Source organism: Papio anubis, chromosome 2 (assembly GCF_008728515.1).
Source record: "Papio anubis isolate 15944 chromosome 2, Panubis1.0, whole genome shotgun sequence".
NCBI classification, from domain to species: Eukaryota; Metazoa; Chordata; class Mammalia; order Primates; family Cercopithecidae; genus Papio; species Papio anubis.
The window spans coordinates 28,372,960-28,395,637 of record NC_044977.1 but is presented as its reverse complement, the minus strand read 5'-3'; the positions used below and the strand labels follow the sequence as shown (position 1 = coordinate 28,395,637).

Below are 22,678 nucleotides of genomic sequence, written 5' to 3'. Positions count from 1 at the left end.
TTCAAATGGACATAAAGAGGTATGGACAGGTGTGTTACTAAAAATAACAAAAACAGTAATAAAAAAATTCATTTTTCAAGAGCAAATATAATTGATACTTCCAGAACAAGTTTTTTTTTCTATCTTGATGATATATATTTAGTACATGTTATAAAACCTTTGTAAGGAATCTTTCCAATGAAGCAGGAAAGCTTTAGTAATCTAATACAGTGGTGTTCTCTAAAATGTTGACCCATGTTGGAAGCAAGTTTTGGACTATCTTCACATTAACTCTGACATCAAAAAGCCATGGTTGGTCTATATGGCTCCTTTGCAAATTAGAAAAAGATACTGTCTCTGGGAGGATAAATTAAAAATACCCTCTCTATGAGGATAAATGAGGTTACTGCCTTTATACAGTACATAAATTGCACAAACAATAGTTTTATCAACTCATGCCTACCAAACGACTTAACAAAAGTAGGAACAACTTTGAAGTCGTTAGGGTCTATTATCTCTAGAAAAAATATTTCATATGGCCTTTTAAAAGGTTTTATCCGTTATAACATCCCACGCCAGTATCACCCAGCCCAACAATTTTATAAGAGCTGAACAAGTTATCACTAGGATAATCTCATACAAAGAAGTTCCATAATATCCTAATGTATAGAGCACTCTTCCTCCTTCTAGCAAGCAAAAATAGATCATTTACAACAGTACTTCCCTGACTTGAGTGCACATCAGTATATCCTGATAATCTTGTGAAACATCAAAGACTCTGATTCTTTAGAATGAAAGAACAATGCTGATTATTAAAATAATAATCATTTAAAAATAATGATGCCTGGGTCCCAGAGATTCTAATTTAATTAACTCTTTAAGTTTGGTGTACCCCATGAAATTATAAATTTAAGGAGAGTTTCATGCAACCTGTTCAATATTTGAAAATTACTCTATAATTACTATAAAAGCATAGCAGAAGACTACCTTTAACATACGATTTAGGTGTTAATACTGATGGTTCCCTCAACATATTCCCTAGGTGTTTAAAATCAGGCATTATAAAGGAAAACAATTAGAAAAAAAGTCTTCCAATTAGAATCTACCTTGTTTCATAAGTGTCTGGTGTTCATGTATGTCTCTGAGACTTTTGATCTACTTCACTACAGAGGAAGGGAAAAAATCTTTCAGCAGCTATTATTGTACATAGTACTCAGTAGACTTCTCAGTGCTTCAGCAGAAGCAGCCAAGTACAAGCATCAAAGTAACTAAATGACTTTTGAGGTTTAACAACAACAACAACAACAACAGCAGCTTCTGGTAAAAGGAATTTCAGGGGGGAAAAACGAAACAAAACAAAACAAAACCAAAAAACCCACAAGAGCTTCTTTAAGAACTCTGATGTCACATATGTAAAACATATCACAGATTACATTCAACCATGGAGACACTTGCTAACATCTCTAAAACTAATATGCATTAAGGAAGAGGGAAAGATTACCTTGCTGCCATGTGAGTCACCCTGGCAAGCTGATTGAGACATTCCTTTTCAGTCTGCTCTAGATGAAGCAAACCAAAATCCCTACGACACTGTAAGAAATACACCTACAGGTTTTTGAGAGAAAGAGAAAGAAGTTGAAGGTGTGCTTGTAAAGAAACATTCTCTTCTCAATCATCTCAAGTAAATTTAAAGCTATTTCTCAATTTCTTCCAATAGCATCTAGGTTCCTTGACCATTCAAGATACATCACAAAAGCTTTTAAATCTAATTTCTAATTTCTTTATTTAACGGTTACTAGGTTGGTAAACATTCTAGAGCATGTCTTTTCAAATGTGTACTCACATTGGAATCATCTCAGAAACTTTCAAAAATGGTGCCTTTGTCCCAGATATTCTAATTTGATTGATACTGGGTATAGCTTGGGCATTGGCATTTTTAAAAGCTCTCTGGTAATTCTAACATGCAGTAGTTTGAGAATACTCCTGCTATCTATTTTTTTGGTCATGGATGAAGAGGTAATAATAAGATCATACAGAAAGATACAAATGGGCTTAGGAGATTATGTAGTTCAGTGTCTCTCCCGTAGCAGGAATCCTTTCCATATCACTACTTGTATTCATTTAGCTTCTGTTTTTTACTACTAAACACTCAGTATTCACTAAAATACACTGTTGGACAGCATTAAGTACTAGAAAGTTCTTTCTTTCTAAAATTAATAATAGAAGCACAAAGAAACTTACTGATTAAAAACAATAAAAAACACTGCATACAAACTTGAGCTTTTAAAGTAATCTGAACTTTTTCTTTTGTTAAAGCTAGTATCCCAACAGTATTCTTCATGGATTTTTGGTTCAGATACTACTTCTTGGTTGCTGACTTCCAGGATCCCAAGTACTCTGCTAGAGAACAGAGCTTACCCATGACAGGTGGAAGGTTTGTGGTGCTTTTAATGTCAGCGAGCTCTCCAAAAATGTGAATCTTATTGTGTATCAAGTTTTGTTATGTATATATAAAAATTACATACACACATACAATCATATTTCTTTTGAGAGACCCTAGTTGTGTGGTGGTCTAACTTAGAAAAATTTGGGTAACTTTACTGCAGTCTGAAAAGTTGGGTTTTTTATATTCAGGTGTATGACGTGTATGTATTTTTGTAAGATCTATGTCGGAAGTAGCAAACAAAGAAGATATTGTGGCAGCAATAAAACGTTATTATTAGAAGTTTGGCTTAGTGACTTGGCTTCATGAGAATTTCCCCAAGATGTCTGTATTTGCTATGCATACTGTAATAGACCAATTTCTTCAAGTCATTGGGGGAAAACAACATAAGATCATCAAAACTGTAGTATTCACACATGATATGCCAATGAGTCAAAAAAGCACAAGACTTTGAGCTGTATTTTCCTGGCTGATACTAAGATGTCTTATTTCTGTTTATACAAAAAACAATCTTTTAAAAATTCTTTAGTATGATGGTATACAAGTAGAAGATTTCCCCTCACCCCATACCCCTGTCCCCGTTTTGTTTTGTTTTGTTTTTACCTCCGCTGTTAAAGCTCTGCTAGTTTCTGCATTCAGTTTGCTTATGTATGTTTTCATTGTGCTTTCCAGATTATGTTTTTCCACTTCCCACTGAGATCTGAAATACATGATCATTAAAGACTCTGCAATATTACATCAAGCACAGCCTTTTTCATCTAATTCAGGAGGAAGAAAGATAAGTTATACAATCAGTAGGAAATTATTTCTTGGAGAAGTATATATAGCACATAGAAACAAGAGAGGATATTGTTCAATCCCTATTGTTATTCTTTACTATCAAGAGTATAGAAGTTTTAAAGCTATCAGGGTAGAGGTTATGATTCAAAACTTGGGCTCTTAAATCAAGTTGTCTGAGGATGAATCTTAGCTCCACAACTTATTAAATGTAAAACCCCTGGGCAAGTACAATAAACTGAATGTATGGGTACCCCCAAAACTCATATGTAGAGTCTTAACCCCCAAAATGATGGTATTAGGAGGTGGTGTCTTTGGGAGATGATCAGTCACGAGGGCGGAACTATAACGAATGGAATTAATGCCCTTTTTAAAAAGGCTTGAGAGAGCTCCCTTGCCTGCCTTCTGCTATGTGAAGTTACAGTGGGAAGACGGCTGTCTATGAGGAAGTGGATCCTCACCAGATACCAAATAGGCTGCTACCTTGATCTTGGACTTCCCAGCTTCCAGAACTGTGAGAGAGACAATTCTATTTTTATAAGCCACCCAATCAATGGTATTTTGATAGAACAGTTCAACCTAAGACAGCAAGCTATTTAATTTCTCTATACCTCAGTTTCCTCACATGCAAAAATCAGGAAAATGGAAAAAACAGTACTACTTAAAGAGCTGTTGTGAAAATTAATTCAGATAATATAAAGCACTTTGTGTTTGGCACATAATAAGCACCAAATAAATGTTAGCTACTATCTTGATTAATAAGTTCTACATAAAATTTCTATAAGCTTTTTTGTTATCTCAACGATAGTAACCACACAGGTTTTTATTATACCTGTCATTAAGTGAAGTCACTGCATTAAAATATATGACTGGTTCTTTCAGTGCTCACATTCAACATTTTCAGTGCTCACATTCAGTGCTTACATTCAACAATGAAAGCAAACCCTATAGTTTGAGAGGGAAGGAGGGAGATGATGGTAAAGACATTGTTTATGAAGGACATTAGGGAAATGGTTACCTATGAGGTTCCTTTTTTTTCTATCCCATCTCAGCTTCCTACACTTGAGTCCCAGAATTCTATAAACATACAAACCAAATTCTAAATTTAATGAAAACAATTAATTGAAAATACAGCATTATAACAGGGACTGTCAAAAAGGCCGTCATTGATGTTTTATTATTAGAAACACTTGGATACTTGAGGACCTAACAAACATTGATGAGAAACTTGGTAACAGTATATTATAAATATCACTAAGGTTAGACTTTTTTGAGGAGAAAAAAATAAAATATTCAAGCAGATATATTAACATAAAAGGAATTATTATACCACTAAATATCATGTAAAATTTGCCTAAAAGAAAAAAATTACAAATTGGACTTCATCAAATTAAGTTTTGTGCTTTAAATGACATCAAGAAAATGAAAAGGCAACCCACAGAATGAGAGTATTTGAAAATTATGTATCTGATAAGGGACTTGTATCTGATAAGGGACAAGAATTCTTAAAACTCAACAATAAAAAGACAATCTAATTTTTTAAATGGGCAAAGGATTTGAATAGACATTTCTCCAAGAAGATACATAACTGGTCAATAAGCACATGAAAAGATGCTCAACATAATTAATCAGTGGGAAAATGCAAATCAAAACCACATTTATATACTGCTTCACATATAATACAATGGGTAAAATAAAGATGTAATCTAACATGTGTAAGAAATGTTGATCAGAATGTGGAGAAATTGAAACCCTCATACACTGTTTATAGGATTAAAAAATGGTGTAGCTACTTGGAAAACAGTTTGGCAATTCCTCAAAAAGTTAAACATAAAGTTTACTGATCACCAAGCAATTCTACTCCTTGGTACATACCCAAGAAATACAAAAACATGTTCACAAATCTGTATGTAAATATTGATAACAGTACTCATAATAGCCAAACAATGGAAACAAGCCAAATGTCCATCAACTGATGAAAATAAAATAAGATATAGCCAGGGAATGGAATATTATTTATCCATAAAAAGGTATGAGTAATGATATATGCTACAACACCGGTGAATTTTGAAAATATGTTAAGTGAAAAATGTTACTCACAAGAGGCTACATATTATGTGATCCAATTTATATGAAATGTTCAGAAGAGGCAAATCCATACAGACAGAAAATAAATTAGTGGTTGCCAGAAGCTGGAGGAGGGGAGAATAGGGAATGACATCTAATGGGCTTCTTTTTTGGGGTGACAAAAATGTTCTGGAAATAGATAGTGGTGATGACTGTAAACCTCTGTGAATATTCTAAATCAATAAATTGTATATTTTAACAGAGATAATTTTATGCTATATGAAATGGATTTCAAAAAAGTGTTATTAAAAAAATTACCCACAGGCAAAATAGATGAGTAAGAATAAAACTTGGCCAGTTTCATAAAGCAGTCACATCTAATAGTATTGACTGGGGTAACTCTTAAGGTCTAGTCTCTGGCAGTAGTTTGTTCTGGGACTGTAACGCTGCTGATCAGATTCTTCTAGCAGTTTTCTAGAGTCAAAGCTAAAGTGACCATACCTCCCTATTTGCCTAAGATACCCCCAGTTTACACCTTTTGTCCCAGTGTATTATTAATACTGTTCAACATCAGTCTCAAAAGTATGCCAGTTTGAAAGATAAATAACATCGATATGCCAGTCAGAAAGTGTTGAGTGAAATACAGTTTCAGAGAGAGTGCACCCAAAGAAAAAGCTAAGTTTGTACCTTTTCATAGAAAGTTGCTCTTTAAGGTTCTTGATTTCATTATCTTTAGCATGGATTTGACGCTGTAATCTAAGCAAACAAGCAAGAAAGTCAAAAGATGTTAGAAATTATTTGTTGTTAACACAGTCAGAACAGCTCTAACTACAGCTGTGGAGGAGACAAAGTATGTCCATTTGGTGCCACAAATCTTGAGCCTGAATACAACTGAACTCCTAGAACTGGTCCTTTTGAAATGTATCTTGTTTCTGATGTCTGATTTACTGACTTCCCAAAGAGAGGGGAACTAAGTTCTAATTCAGTAAATTAGAAAGCAAAAGAGAAGTGTTATCTTGCATCCTAAGTGCAGTGACTTGGAAAAATGTTTTTAGCTCTTCATGCTTCAGCTTACCTACTAGAAAACAAGAGATGGTATCTTCTGATTTTCTAAGCCTGTTGTGAGATTAAGAACTTTAAGTTCCTTAAAGTGGTATTATATCAAGTCATGCAAATTATGAAAGATTTAAGGTCTAAAGGAAATCAAACCTTAAATATTGAAGTGATGAGGCTATGTGTAAATGCAAATTTTAATTAAAACTATGAATTATCACCTGGGGGTCACTCACATGATCTTATCATGGAAAGAATGGGTAAAAATTTTGTATAAATCAGAATCTATAGCCTGTGATCAGCTTCAAAATTAATACATAAGAAACTAAGAGAAACGCAAATACTTTTTGGTTGACATATATTCACATACCGTTTCTGATGTTCCTCCCTTATGCTGCTGTATTTCTTTTCACAACCAAGCTTTTACATAAACCTAGTAATTAACTTCAATATGAAAAGATTTATAATAAAAGCACATTTCTCTTTAAGTCTCTAATGTATTTAAACTCGGGATAAATAGAATAATTTTGGTTAATATAAATTATTGGAATAATAAGTCTTTGAAATGACGACTTTAATGTTGGATGGATTGCTCACTACTAGATTTCAGAGACTACCCATTCACCTTTACTCTAAGCTTCTTAGAAGACTTAGAGACTTATAGTTAATGCTCTGTTGGTCTGAGAATGCAGTGAAAAGAAACCAGGTCTCTTTCTGTACAAAAGAGGTCATGTTCTCAAGTGAAATATTAAGAAATATAAGCTTTGTTAGTGTAATATATAGGAATACGTTGACAGAGTTGAAAAGCAGTTAAAATTTGTAAGACTGACATCTCATTTGCCTTTGTATACTTCCATTACTTCAATATTCTACCCAGCTCTAGTTTAGAGTGGGCAATAATAGTTGACATAACTAGTGGGGAATTCAGAACACCTAGACTCTTAAATAATAGAGGATAAGGTAGGCATAGTTCTTACTATCCAGCTCAGATAAGAGCCAGCTACATATGTTCAGGTAGTCCTAACTTCTCAATCCTTTTCTCATGTTTAATATAACAGGATGAAATTACTAGATTTTCTTTCTAAAAAATCTAAAGTTCTCAAGTTAACTCTAGCTGACTATCAAGTTTTATTACAGACTGTTGACAGCAGTTTCTTGACATATGATTAACTGCTTATTGCAGTTTATCCAAAGTAAGTCACTTCCATAAAATTTTCTTTGTTAACACTTCAACTATCATCAACAAATATTTGCCAAACATTTACTGCACACATCAAATTGAATCAGACCAAAAAAAACCACACCATTTTTGCTTTCTAATCTCCATATTCCAAGATCAAAGAAGCCAACATTTACAATTGAAGAATATTTATATTTTATCACATACTCTTGGGCAATGTTCAGATGAATTACACGAAGAAAACGTTTAAAAGCTTATCTGAGAACACAGAGTAGTCATTATGTCCATTCTGCTTTGGTGCCCTGTCTTTTCTTCCATCTCATCCCACCTAACCTTCAATGCCTAGGTTCAGTACTGTGTCTTTAATCAAGTTCTTCATTGAAAGAAGTTCCTGATCACAACAATCAAAAGTATTCTCTCTACCCTACAAAACTTCCACTAAGTATACTCTTGTTTGACAGTTATTCATTGTTTTTTAAAAGTTAACTTTTTATTTTGAGATAATTGTAAGTTCACATGCAAGTACAAGAAATAATACACAAAGAACCCATGAATCCTTTCCCCGATTTCTCCCAATGGTAAAATCTTGCAAAACTACTGTATAATACCCTAACCAGAATATTGATGGTGATAAGAGTCGAGATACTGAACCGTTCTATCACCACAGGGATCTTTCATTTTGCCCTTTTAAAGCCACAACCACTTCCCTTCCACTCTCATTCCCTTCTTATAACCTTGGAACCACTAATCTGTTTTCCATTTTTATAATTTTGTCATTTCAAGAATGTTCAGCAAATAGAAACATATATAAGCTTTTGGAACTGGCTTTTTTCATTAAGCATAATTCTCTGATGTCTGCAGTGTTTGTAGTATTTGCAGTGATATCACTGTTTCATTCTGGATGGTAGTAATTTATGTCTTTTCTTTTATGTTGTCAGTCTTGCTAGAGGTTTGTCAATTTTATTGACCTTTTCAAAGATACAGCTTTTTGTTTCATGGATTTTCTCTACTATTTTTCTTTTTCCAACTCATTCTTTCTTAGTTTCGTTTTTTTTTTTGAAATGGGGCTTTGCTATGTTGCCCATGCTGAACTGTAACTCCTGGGTTCAAGCAATCCTCCCATCTCAGCCTCTCAAGTAGCTGGGACTACAGGTGTGCACCACTGCATCCCGCTTCTATTATTTCTAATCTTTGTAATTTATTTCCTCCTGCAAGCTTTGAGTCTATTTTGGTTTTCTTTTTCTGGGATCTTGGAAGTGAGAGCTTGGATTATCCACTAAAGACTTTTCTCTTTCTAATGTGTATATTTAGTGTTATAATCTTCTCAGCACTGCCTCAGCTGTGTGGCACAAATTTTGACATACTGTATTTTCATATAAATTCAATGTATTTTGTTTCTCTTGAGATCTCTTCTTTGACCCATGGATTATTTAGACATGGGTTGTGTAGTTTCCAGGCCTTTGGAGGTTTCTTGGTATCTCCCCGTTGATGTCTAATTTGACTCCATTGTGACCTGAGAACATGCTTTGTATGATTTCAACTCTTAAATTTGTTGTTGAGATTTGTTTTATGGCCCAGAATATTGTCTATCTTGGTAGATACATCCTGTGGTCACTTGAAAGTATGTGTATTCTACTGTTATCTGGGGTGTTCTATAAATATCAATTAGGTCCTGCTGGTTGATGGTGGTTATTGAGGTCTTCTATATCCTTGCTGATTTTCTGTTTAGTAGTACTATCAATTGAGAGTGGAGTTTGAAGCGTTCAATTATAATGGTAAACTTTTCCATTTCTTCTTTCAGTTCTATCAGGTTTTACTTCATGTGTTTTGAGGCTGTTTTTCGTACATATACCTTGAGGTTCTTGTGGATTGATCCTTTTATCATTAGGTAATGTCCCTCTTTGTGTCCAACAGTCTTCTTTCTTCTGAAATCCATTTAATCTGATTTTAATATAGCCACTCTTACTTTTTTTCATAAACGTCTGCACGATATATCCTTAGCTTTATTCTCATTTAGGTCCCTTTACCCTCCTCACTTTTTGAATATATTGTTGTGTGTCTTCTATATACATTGAATTCCACGAGATGGTGTTAAAATTTTTGCTTCAACCATCAAATATGGTTTAAGAAATTAATAAACAGTAGGAAACTTATTATTTATCTTACTCTTTACTCATTCTGATGGTCTTCTTTCCTTTCTGAAGTTTCAAGCTTCTACTATATAGATATTTTTAAAGTTTAGAGACCTTCCTACAGCCATTCTTTAATGGTAGGCTATGTGAATTTGCTAGCAATAAATTCTTATAATTTTCCATCATCTGAGACTGTTTTTATTTTCTTCTATTCCTACACAATATTTTTGCTAAATACAGGATTCATGGTTCTGCTCTTTTCTTTCGGTAACTGAATAAACTGCCACTTCATTCTGGCCTTCATGGTTTCAAATGAAAAATCTGTTGTCATTCAAATTACTGTTCTCATAAGTAATGTTTTTCTCTGCCTGTTTTCAAGTCTTTTCTTTGTCTTTTGTTTTCAGAAGTTAAGTTATGTGTCTTAGCATGGATTTGAGTTTTTGCTGTTTGGGGTTCACTTAGTTTTTGAATTTGTAAATTTATAAATTTCATCAAATTTAGGAAATTTTCAGTATTTCTTTGAATACTTTTTCAGTCTCTCATTCTGCTCTCTTTTTGAAATTCCAGTGACAAGTACTTTAGCTCTTTTGTTATTGGCTCAAAGGTCCTTTAGACTCTTTTTAATTTTTTCCCCCAGTCTATTTTCTCTTTTTTCTTTAGATTGAGTTCATTCTACTCATCTGTCCCCAAGTTCACTGATTCAATCCTCGGTCATCTCCACTTTACTAGTGATTATATCCAGCAAGTTTTAATTTCAATCACTGTATTTTCTAGTATATAATTTCCATTCTTTATTATAACTTATTTCCTTCCTGAGATATTCTAGGTTTTCATTTGTTTCAAGATTTTGTTGAAGCATTTTTATGATGGTTGCTTTAAAATCCTTGTCAGATAATTCAAATATCTGAATAATATTAATATTGTCATTTGTTGGTCTTTTGTCTTTCTTGTCTTAATTTCCTGGTTCTTGGTATGATCTATGTTTTCTAATGTAGCCTAGATATTTTGAATATTATGAGACTCTGGGTTCTATTTAATCTTCCTATTTTTAGCAGGCAGTCTCCTGTTGAGGTATAATGTAAAAGCCAAGGAGGTGTGTATGCATGGCTTTGCACTGAGCTCTACCAAATGCACCCCAGGAAAAGTGGGCACTGACTCACACTGCCTCAATGCAGATGAGAGTGTACAAGTTCAGCTCCCCTCCCAGCCCAACTGACACCTTCCCATGAAAGTGGAGCACCAGCTCACACTGCCTTTTTGCCTCCAAGTGGAAAATAAGATCAGCTCCTTGCTGGGCCCTGCTGACATTAGGAAAGGAGAAAGCAAAGGACTGACTTGCAGTACTTTGTTGCTGCAGGGTGGAAGCAGAAGTTCAGCTCCCTGTTGTGCCCTTCTGGCACCAGCTGAGGGAAGGGGGTAAAAGGGAATGCCAACTAGCCCCATGGGTGAAGTCTTAATTCCTAGTGAGAGGGAGTAAGGATGAAGCTAGTATTGATTAGCTTTGTCTCAGACTGGCTTAAGTAACCTTGGTGCTGGGTAGCAGTAGAGGTTCAGCTTTCAGCTGGACCACATTGACACATCCTGGCAGAGGAATTAAAGCACTGTCTCCTTTTCCCCAGTGGAACTTGGAAGTCAGCTGCTTGCTTAGTACTGCCAACACTACCCCAACAGGAAAATAGGATTGCTGCTACTTACTTAGGTAGGAGAATCAGCGTGTACTGCCTACTTCCAAGGGGTGGTGTGGGGCCACTGGTGTGTGGCTGCAGTAGGGTGGGTATTGTCAAAAAGCCTTTCTATTGTTATAATTTCATTTTACTGATCCTTTGGCTAGAAGGGACAGGCTTTTCTAGAGTTTTTCTCCCCTTGTGCTTATTAGCAATTCCAGGTTGAAGGCTTCCAAAGTGTCCCGAGATATACGGAAGGCAGAGAGAAAATTTACTGCTAGCTCATTCCTCAAGTCTCAATGTCTTTAGACAGCATGCTTTCTTATTCCATCTTCTAGAGTGTCCCTATGCTTGTCTGTTTCGTTACATCCAGGGTGTTAAAGTCTCAACAAGAAACAGCTGTAAGGAATGGGACTATACATCTTGGTGGACCTGGAAGTCTCTGTTTTATGTAATTTTATCCTTACATGTTAATCTACACTCTCCATTAGATCATAATGAATGTCTCACACATCTTGGTATCTTCTACATGTGGCTTCCATAAGTTTTCTAATATAGTAGGCCCTTGATGTTTGGTGAATGCCCAACACGAAATGTTCATTTTTGTGAAGACATATGCATCACCTAAAGTGGACTGCTTATAGCCTCAAGCATATAGAGTGAGTGCAGGGATCCGTGGTCAAGAGTTGTGGAGAGATATCTTCAGATGGAAGAGAGGCAGCTCATCTGCATTGATGGCATTGCTTTTCTAATCTCTGATATTATATGACATATTTCTGGATTGGTCATCCAGATGAAGTTCTGAATGCTGAAGTACAGTTTCTTTCTTTCTTTTTTTTTGTTTTTTTGTGAGTTTTGCTCTTGTTCCCCAGACTGGAGTGCAATGGCATGATCTCAGCTCACCGCAACCTCTGCCTTCTGGGTTCAAGCAATTCTCCTGCCTCAGCCTCCCAAGTAGCTGGGATTACAGGCATACACCACCACACCTGACTAATTTTGTATTTTTAGTAGAGATGGGGTTTCTCCATGTTGGTCAGGCTGGTCTTAAACTCCCAACCTCAAGTGATCCACCTGCCTCAGCCTCCCAAAGTGCTGGGATTACAGGCGTGAGCCACCGCGTCCAACCTAAAGTACAGTTTCTTAAATCATCGCAGCCAGCTTCATTTGTCTAAGTTTTCTTAAGTCCTCACAGCCTTCTGAACTTGAAGGATCTCTCTAACTTTAGTCAGGATAAGTCTGACAATGTTTGTGAGCGAAATTATGTTGTTAGAACTATGGCATCTAGTTCTTCCTGATAACCCCTTCATGTGGTAGATACAATATATGAAAGAAAAATTAAGACCTAAATCTCTGGCAAATATTTCCCCAATTTTGTAAGAAATATCTTGGACTCCCCACTCAAAGACATTCAAAGCACTTGTCTGTTCTCCCTATCAGCTTTCTAGAAACTGCAATGGATTTTAAACTAGACTTCTTAGATGGCTGGTGTCTTATGGTATTACTGTTTATTAAAATAATGTGCTACAAACTATGCTACTATTTAAACAAATACAGGTTGGAAGCAGTGATTAGTACAAAAAGAACAAAGCAGGTTACTAATTTTTCCCTAAGTCAGTCAGAATTTTTGATCTGAAGGCATTTAATACTTCAGGTTTAGGAGAAAAGAGATTGGGGTAAGGGGGGAAAGAGTCTCCCCCAGTCAATCAAAGAAACATAAAGATTTGTTTTCAATCTCGCAGGCTTAGAACAGAAATGAGAGACCAACATAAAAATACACTCAACTGATTCCTTGGTGTCTTTAAGAAATGTACTCATATACTATAAAGAAAAACAGCCAATCATTGGTCACATTTTTACAAACTAGAGTCATGACCTGAAAGTTAATTATTTTTCTCATGTAATTCTATTATCTTCACACTTGTTCAGCCAATACATGAAAAGTTTGATATATAGTGTGAGCAGCTGCTTATTTCTCAATCCAGTTGGCAAGACAAAACACGGTTGGTTTTTAAACAAGTGCAGTCTTGTGGTTAGAATTCCTAATGTGTAGTCACAGTGCCATCTAGCGGTTACGCAGGGATTAACTATTAAAGATATGGAACAAACCCAGAATTTCCCTTTATCAAAAGACTTACACTTACTTGGAAACCTTATTGATTCCAAAAGCCACTTGTTGATTAAGAGACGCGATAATTTTGTCTTTCTTTTTCATCTGCATTTGGTTTTCTTGCCACCGAAAAGTCACTGTTCTCAACTGTCTTTTGAAATCCTGATCAATAAAAAATATTATTTCAGATAATTACGTTCAAGTCACCAGAAATTGAAAGAAAAAAGCAAACAAAGTTCTTTTCAAACAGAAAGCACCAGTAAGTTTAATATTTGAAATACTTCTCACTTCCCTCAGATCTAATGGCAAAAATACTTACTTCACACTGATAGTGCAATTTATAAAGCTGCCTTTGACGAGCAAGCCTTTCCTTTTCAGTTTCTCCATAGTCTGTAGTGACTTTGCCAGCTGAGCCCTATTGAGCAAAGGAAATATGCATGTATTATTTTCCTCTAAAAAAATCACTAATATTTTAGATATCCGAAAGGGATTTCAAGTTGCCATCTAACTCCTTTCACGTTTTTTGTCTCAAGTCAAACACCCAATTTAGATAAACCCACCTCCCCTCAATTACAGCATTTAATAAACAGTACCAGTTACTTCCCTGTTGCTGCTACTGCTGGATACCACTACCTGCATGCTTACCTTTTCTTTAGCATTTTCTTTGTAATGCTTTTATGTTGTAAGAACCAAATGACATAGGCAGTCATTATTTTCATTTTAGAGATGATAAAATAGTGAGTAACTTGCCCCAAATCACATAGACAGTAAGTGGAGGGGCCTGCATTCTAAGGCAGTCTTAATTGCCCACGCACTTAATTATTACACGGTATCATTTGAGTTTAATGTTCTATTTATCTACTAGATTGTAAATATTATCCATAGATTGTAGAGACTCTGTCTTAGCATAGCTCTTGACACAATATGCAGATGATAAACAGGTTTAATGAACAAACTTTTTTTAAAGATATGTGACATTTTAATTCTATCTTTTGAGTTCCCATAGTCTCATGGCTATAAAATGAAAACCAGAGATCTCATATTTAAACTGTAGTGTGATATCCAGAGCTAAGAATATGTCATTTCAGTTAAAATGTACATATTCTAATTAGGAGAAAAAAAGGTATGACAATTATATGAATGTTGTACTATCAGCCAGGGAATTATTTGCACTAACTGTACCTTCAGACAATGAGGATTCTTACATATTACATACCACTATATTTAAACAGCAGAGCAGGTTATCATTGAATTCTCATTAGTAGGTAAAAAAAATTGTTTTTAAAAAAATTATTTCATTTGCTGTTGAGCACTTAAATCGTGTTCACATGCCTCTTCACATACAGGTACACCATTCCAAGCAGTGACTACTACCAGGAATGGAGCCAGAAGAAAAATGATTATACATCAATATTTTTTGTAGATGTTTCACTGTAACAATCATATTTAATTTTTAAAAATGAAAGCAGCTTTATATTACAAAACTATTTTTCTCATGACATGTAATCTAGTAGGATTATGCTAGTCTTTTTTTTCCCTTTGTGGTATTTGAAAAACCTTTGCAAGAAATGCATTTGTAATTAACTTTGCCCTATATTTAAAGCCAGGAAATGGTTTGAGGGCTAAAGTGAAGTTTCCAGCTCCTAGGGGTTCTTTGTTTTCTTATTCTATTTTCCTTCATACATCCCTCCTTACCTTTTATGTTTTTCTCTTTCTCCTCACAAACAGTATAAACCACTGGGCTTTTCAAAGGGTCTTGCTGTTTAAAGAGTCACAGGAAAAACTCTATATAACAAATGAATCTAAAAGAAGGCAGGCACCCTCTCTAATCATACTTACCTGCTCTATCATGTCCAGAATATGCAATTCATCCAGGCTATAGAACTTGTCTTCCATTGCAGAATCCTCTTGAACATCACTTGCATCATCTTTTATAGGTCTACTGACTGAGTGTGGATTTGCTTGTTCTTTCTTCAACTGCTCTTCCTTTTCTACCATATATGGGCTGTAGTGGTGACATAATCAATGTGAGCTTTTACAATTGTATAGTGATTTTCATCTAAGCTATTGTTTCCAAAGAGTATTATACTGGTTTCATAAGATACTCAGCATTAGAAGGGTTCATGACCAAAGAAAGTTTGGATAGTGTTCATACTGAGTCTTTCTTTTGAAGATTCATATGAATATTAGCATATTTAAAGTAGCACTCAATCAAGGTACCTATTTAATTCTGTTCATGCCACTGTTTTCAAGAATTATGACACTACAGAGTTCACTTTACAAATTATAACTAGTAACAACAGTTCCTTTAGAAAACAGTACTTTCAGGAATATTGGCAAGCATTTCCACATCTGCTGTATTATTTTACCATCATAACATTCTTTGTTCCCCCTTAATTTTCTTGACAAGTAGGTTAGTTTAAGCAACTTCAGTGATTAGGTCCAATGTACGTTTAAATAGAGTTGAAAACAGCAATATAAAATAGACTGTAAAATGGAGGTTTCTTTTGTAACAGAACTTTTAACAAGAACTACAGTAATAACATGGATTTCAGTAACTACACTACTAACAGAGACCACTTTTAAAAAATGAAAATACTATATATATATACACAATGGCAATTAACCAATTTCTACACTTTTTTTCTAAAATTTAATTGCATGCTACTGTCCTTTCACTTGGCCTACTACTTAGTAGCTCTAAATTTCCTTTCTAATCTCTTTGAATGGCAACAAGAAATAGGAGTATTTTTACTTAGAGTGTGATATGACTCAATTTAACTAGTGAATAGAAACTCTAGGGATACATTATTACTTTTTTAGAACACTTCTGAGATCTAGAAAACAATGAAATGTAATGCTTGTGGAATAATTCATAAAATACTATATAAGCAGTAATTAGGTATTACTGAGGTATTCTAGAGTGACCCAAACATTCTGAAAAGTTCGATGAAATCAATTGCTTGTGTAGACCACTGATTCTCAAACTCAATTACTTTTCTACGCTACCTGAAGAGCTTTTAAAAATTAAATGTTTCCAGGCACCCCTACAACTGTAAAAATATAAATGAATTTGTGTTTTTGAAAAGTTCACTAAGATTATTCCTAAATTTTTAAAAGTACACTCATGCATTGCTTAACAACAAGGATACTTTCTGAGAAATGTGTTGTTAAGCGCTTTTGTCGTAACATATCATAGAGTGTTATTACACAAAACTAGATGGTATAGCCTACTACACACATATTGCTCCGAGGCTACAAACCTGTTATAACATATTATAACATATTACTGTACTGAATATGACGGGCAGTTGTAACAAGTATTTCTGTATTTAAACGTATCTAACATAGAAAAATTACAGTAAAAATACAATATAAAACATAAAATATTGTATACCTGTATAGGGCATTTACCATGAATGGAGCCTGTAGGACTGGACGGTGCTCTGGGTGAGTCAGTGAATGAGTGGTGAGTACTGTATACTACTGTAGACTTTATAATAAATACCACAAACTTAGGCTACACTAAATTTATAAAAAGTAAAGTAATAGCACTACAATGTTATGATAGCTACACCACTACTAGGCAATAGGAATTTTTCAGCTTCATTATAATTTTATGGGACCAACATCATACCTGAGGTCTGTCCTTGATCAAAATGTTGTTATGCAGTACAAGACTACACAGTAACAGCATTGAGATAATATAGGAAAATGTTCATATTTCTAAGATGTAAACTGAAGAATGAAGGGGTGAAATTACAAGGATGTTTGGGATTGAAAATACTTCAATAGAGAACAAAATGTCAAAGGAAGTATGAAACAAATGTGAAAAACATAGATAATTGTTGAATCAGAGTTATAGGTATATATGTTGTTATATATATACCATTCTCTTTACTTTTTGTGTATATTTGAAAATTCTCATTTAAAGACAAAGCTTTCTAGATGATCTGATCATTATCCAGATTTGGATCCACTGTGTAAGCAAGATGAGCAAAGTGATTGATGACATTGTTTTATCTTTATTAAGCTATATTTATGGCATTTAGACACAGCCTAAAAACAAAACAAAACAAAACTATTGCTCCAGTGGTTCAACTTGTTGCCAAAGAAAGTGAAAACCCATTTTAAATGATGAACTATTTTATATATTAAGTGGATCACATTAATTGAAAATATCAACAACAACTGATAGCTTTAAAGTTAACAAAATATGTTCTTGCTGCTGTTTTAAAGATATCTTACTTTATGTCCTCAGAATTCTCCAAAGTCACTACTATTCAATTAACAAACTTTTTGGTAGGAATAATGATCTCTTCATTAGACTGTCTCCATCCCTTCCTTCATCTACTACACTGTTATTAATCATGCACAATACATGCAAAATACAGTGATTATTTTGCCATTAAAATGTTTCCATTAAAGGTTCAAAATTCACTGTGAATAACTGGATTAAAAAATGCACGTTAAGTCTTAAAAACAACAAAGCCAAACTTTTTGGTAAAAGGGGTTACTGGGACATAACAAAACTAGATGGTATAGCTTACTACACGCCTAGGCTATATGGCATAACCTATTGCTCCTAGGCTACAAACCTAGGAGTGATGCATCCTTTAGAATTAGGTCTTAGTTGAGATTTGGTCTAGACTACAACGTCTAGACTAAAATACAGTCCAACTACAATGTAGACTATATTTTAAAACGACTCAAGTAGCCTTATAGAAAAATGGTAGGAGGTTCTATTCTTCCAAAGCAAATGATAATTAAACGTTAAATGATCATTTAACTTTTTTGTTACTTCCTATAAAAAAGCAGCAACTTATTAATTATTAAGACAAGGAACTATCCTTCTTCTCTTAGAAAACTTCTAAAAGGAAGGAAGCTTGTGTCGTATTAGGAAAGTATGCCTTAAAAATACTAAGAAAAACTTAAAAATTAAATAAACTAATACTTACACTTGGTCTTCTTTTGAGTCTTTATTCTGAAAAATAACCTAAGAATTAGTAATCTATATCAACTATATCAAAACAACATAATGTAATATAATTACATTTAGGTCAGTGTTTCTCAAAAAATTTTTGATCATAACTAAAGAAATATATATCATGATGTCATATGCACTTACACATATACTTTTATACCTAAGTATAAAACTGAAATATAAGTTTCATGAAATAAAACTTACTCATATTGTATGTGATGAACTCTAGTATTTTTTTATTCCTATTTATTTTATTTCCTTTTTTTAAAATGGCAGCTGTGATCTACTAAATTGGTCTTATAATCTACTACTGAGTCTTGAAACATGACTTCAAAATCACTGATTCAGATGAGAGGTGAGTATTGGAGATGTGTTTGTACCTACTAATATACCTTTGGATACAATGTATATAATTCCAATTTATTCCTACACTAACTACAAGGGTTCTTGAAAACCTATATATAAGGAGAAATCAGACAGATACATTAAGAATCTCACAGAAAAAGAAGTGTTAAGATCACATTTGAAAAAAATCTTAAAGTCCTAAATTTCATGTTCATTAAAATAAAACTATAAAGGCAGCATACCAAATAAAGGTAGTATCAATGGCATTTAACATGCATTAAACTAAGAGTATTACGGTACTAATTTCTACCATCTCTTGCATACAAGAAACTTTAGGGTCTCCTTCTCTATAGATACAATGCTGTATGTACAAATGTGTTAGCTTTCTTGTCTGTATACTAAGATTTTTGTGTTTCAGTGTCTGTCCTTATGCTTAATGTCCAGTAATGTCCAGTACCAACTTGATTCTATGTTTTAGAATTATTGACTCCTGCCTTTGCTCTAGTGTACTTGAATACCTGAGTTGAAAAGACTTTTGATTGTTCACAATAAACACATCTAGCATAATGGATTATTTCTCAAATTCCCTTTTGGCTCTTCCCACGACAACTTTATGCATGAATGTATCAGCCATATGAGGCTGATACATTCATTGGCATAAAGTGAGATTGGCCAAGGTCACCCGATTTGATGAGCTGGATTTATTTCCTGTCATGTTTCCTTTTTCCGAACACTTCATCACAGGTCTTCTCTTCTTTTGCCCAACTTAACCCTAAGTGGAGGATGTGAGGATCTTATTAACCCCCAAAAGAGTAATTTATAATTTGGATATATTAGAAGCCAAATACTAAATACTTAACTGAAGAAAGGGAACATATAGAGTAGCTACAAAGTTCCTATACATACTAGTTAGAAGTTATCTGTACTGCCCCTCTATTTGCTATACAAATTTTACTTTTCCTTCATATTCTTTCAGAGAGTCCCTGATAGGTATTTTTAGGATGTAAGTCAGACATATTATGTAATAAAATAAGTAAAAGAGGACACAGTTTCACTCATGGAGACTTTGTCAGCACTGTAGAACACAAGCAAATTTCTACATGCTAGAATTTTTCATGAGAACTTCTGATTAGAGAGTTTGGTTGATTTTACTTTTTTTGAGATGGAGTCAGTCTCCCTCTGGTTGACTTCACTTTTTATAACTGGTTGCTCTGCGCTATAACTAGACAATTCTTGTGCCTACAATACAGTAACTGATTATTTGAATAAGACTATTCCATATGAAGTAATAATATGCATAAATTTTTAGCATTTCATAGGTCCTAGGACATTTTTTAGGTCCCACTTTAAAATTTAGGTAAAAGATATAAGATCTCTCTTTTAATGTCCAAATTTTATCTTGATAAAATTATCTTACTTTCAGAAAGTATTTCAACTTCACTTAATAATATAAATTGAAGAAAACCTTAGGATGTTAAAGAAACAAAAGTTCCTAGATACTTGCTGACATTTAATTTAAAAAATTAATATTACTAGTCACGAATTTTTGAGTGGTGTAATTATATTTATAGTAACAAATATATTATTTCTAGTTGTGTTTGTTACCTTTTTAATTTCAATTTGAAGTAGAAATGGGATTTTAACTAAAATTTGAGAACTTGAGCATTACCATATTTTAATTTTATGGCAGTAAAGGCAAGACACAGTATATGCCCTTGCAACTTAGTTTGGTGGTTTGACAGCTGTGAATTTACTTGGACAGTTTTATGTAGTATTAGACCCATGACTTACCAATACTTTGGCAAAAATTAAAAATATCATCAAAATAACAGATTAGTTTGTTTTATCAGATAAGAACTGTCTAAAAGTAAGGAAAAATCTCCATACTCATGTCTTTAAAAAATAAAATTTAACTTTCATAACTTTTAAGTAAAATAAATTATAATAAATGATTGTTAAATATAACAATGATATTTTACTTATCAGATTCGAATATAAATTCTTTTCTAAATCTTGTCTTCATAAGTATTTTACAAATTCATCTTCATTGTCTTAAGTTTCATTAATGATTACAATTCGTTTACACTTTCCAATGACTAACAACATGGGCTTACCAGATTGTGGTTGGGCAAATATCCTCATTCAATTTATAATATACAGAATATATCAAGATTTTAAAAATATTTTTCAGGCTAGAAAACAATGTATTCTCACCACAAAGTTGCATAACATGGTGGTTAGCTATATGCTTGATTACAAAAAGACATGTGGCTTTCCCTTATAGTTTTCCTAGCAATTAAGAGACTCACTGCTAAAACTGTGCTAGATACTGACTTGTATCTAGCAACTGACAAATATCAAAAAAGCAGCAATGCAAGAGGTTTGTATTTGTACCTTTTTGTGCACATTATTGCATTTTTGGCATAGTCTCAGACAAAAAGAAAAAAATCAAGATTTCTTAAAAGTTTTGAAAGCTGCTTCTAAACATATCAATAAAGATATGACAAAGAGCTGTTCTTAAAACAATGAGTACGCATTTTAAAAATAAGTGGTATGTAGAAATTAATGAAATTTTCATGTGACTAATTCAGTCTATATTTATATATGCAAATATATAAATTACAATTTAGGGTAATATGAAATACAATTTCATACTTCAGAATCATTCAGGATATAACATATGCAGACTTCTCTATAATCATATATTCAGTAAGCTATTGAATCATTTGTGCTATATGTCTATTTGAACTAATTTAAGTTCTAACAATGAATTCATGTATTTAATCAAGTGTTCATAATCAGTTATTATAATGCTATTATAGTCTCTTACCTTTTTATTCTTAGTCTTTTTCTTTTTCCTTTGTTTACTCTTAACCTAGTAGATAAAAAATTATTAAATATGTAATTCGAATTGTTCAATGGGTTATTTTGCAAAATATATCTCCTCTAACCACTAAGATCTTTTGTTTTCTAATATTATAGATATTTCTTTCTAGATTCTATGGAAACAACTATTTTTGTTTTTATCATTTTTATCTTAATCCTAGTTTTCTGTCCTTAAATAATCACAGATGAATAAAGGAACGACACATCATGTCAATAAGTAGGTTACTAATAAAAGTTCACAGATGCTCACTTACACACATGGATGTGAGTAACAAAGGAGGAAGGCACTTTTTAAAAAGCAACATATTCATGCCTATAAGATGAAAGATCTAAGAAGAATTCAGTGACTATATAATAACCATTACCACTTATTTGTAAAGAAATATGGAGATTCCATTCTGGATGATTTACATTCTACCTCTGCACAAATGGTTTTGAAATATCCCACTTTTCTCTTCCTTTCTTTCCTCTCTATTTTAGACTATACTTTCTTCTACTTTCTAATACCTTCCCACATCCACTTCAATTGGGATTAAAAAAAAAAATTACAATCTAGCATAATGCTTGCCACGTAAGTATTTAAGAAATGATGGCAAAATAAATGGTTATGGCAGGAAAGATTATGGAAGGAAGTACTGAGGAAAGGACCATTCCAATTCAAGCTCTATATAAACACTATGAAAATATAAGCTAAAATTATCTGGGATGCTTTAAGTACAGCACATGCAACAAATTAAAGGCCCAGAATAAGTTCTTCTAACTCAAATATTAATGAGAGCTTATACTTCCTGGAGATCTTTAAGAGATTCTGTTGAAGATTCACTGGGTATTGAGGCCCCATCTTTATTAAGTTCTGCAAACTGTATTTCAGGGTTTGATTTCACATTTATATTGTACTCCATGAGAGGTGGACTTAGTTCTTCTTCCTCATTCTGTAACTCTTCTATTTCAATACCTAAACATTAAAGACAAAATTCTCAAAATCTAGATGAAGGCAATTTCAGCTTCTTATCATTATTAAAATGTTTGCCAAAAAAGCAACATTCACAAAATAGAAATAA

At 33.5% G+C, this 22,678-nt stretch overlaps 1 protein-coding gene across 7 annotated transcripts in view; it reads right to left on the bottom strand.

Annotated features, from left to right (window-relative positions):
• Window positions 1–22,678, bottom strand: part of DZIP3 (DAZ interacting zinc finger protein 3) — a 96,696-nt gene that overhangs the window by 16,573 nt on the left and 57,445 nt on the right. For all 7 annotated transcript variants that reach the window (XR_002520260.2, XM_017955116.3, XM_003893897.4 and 4 more), the window contains 9 exons: window positions 22,403–22,572; window positions 21,562–21,606; window positions 18,361–18,386; window positions 15,242–15,407; window positions 13,722–13,817; window positions 13,437–13,564; window positions 5,954–6,022; window positions 3,026–3,122; window positions 1,481–1,584 (listed from right to left, as the gene is read on the bottom strand). Coding sequence is in view for 6 of the 7 variants with exons in the window: in XM_017955116.3 (XP_017810605.2) it covers window positions 1,481–1,584; window positions 3,026–3,122; window positions 5,954–6,022; window positions 13,437–13,564; window positions 13,722–13,817; window positions 15,242–15,407; window positions 18,361–18,386; window positions 21,562–21,606; window positions 22,403–22,572 (901 nt within the window). In the remaining variant the exon portion in view is untranslated. The remainder of the gene's footprint in view (window positions 1–1,480; window positions 1,585–3,025; window positions 3,123–5,953; window positions 6,023–13,436; window positions 13,565–13,721; window positions 13,818–15,241; window positions 15,408–18,360; window positions 18,387–21,561; window positions 21,607–22,402; window positions 22,573–22,678) is intronic.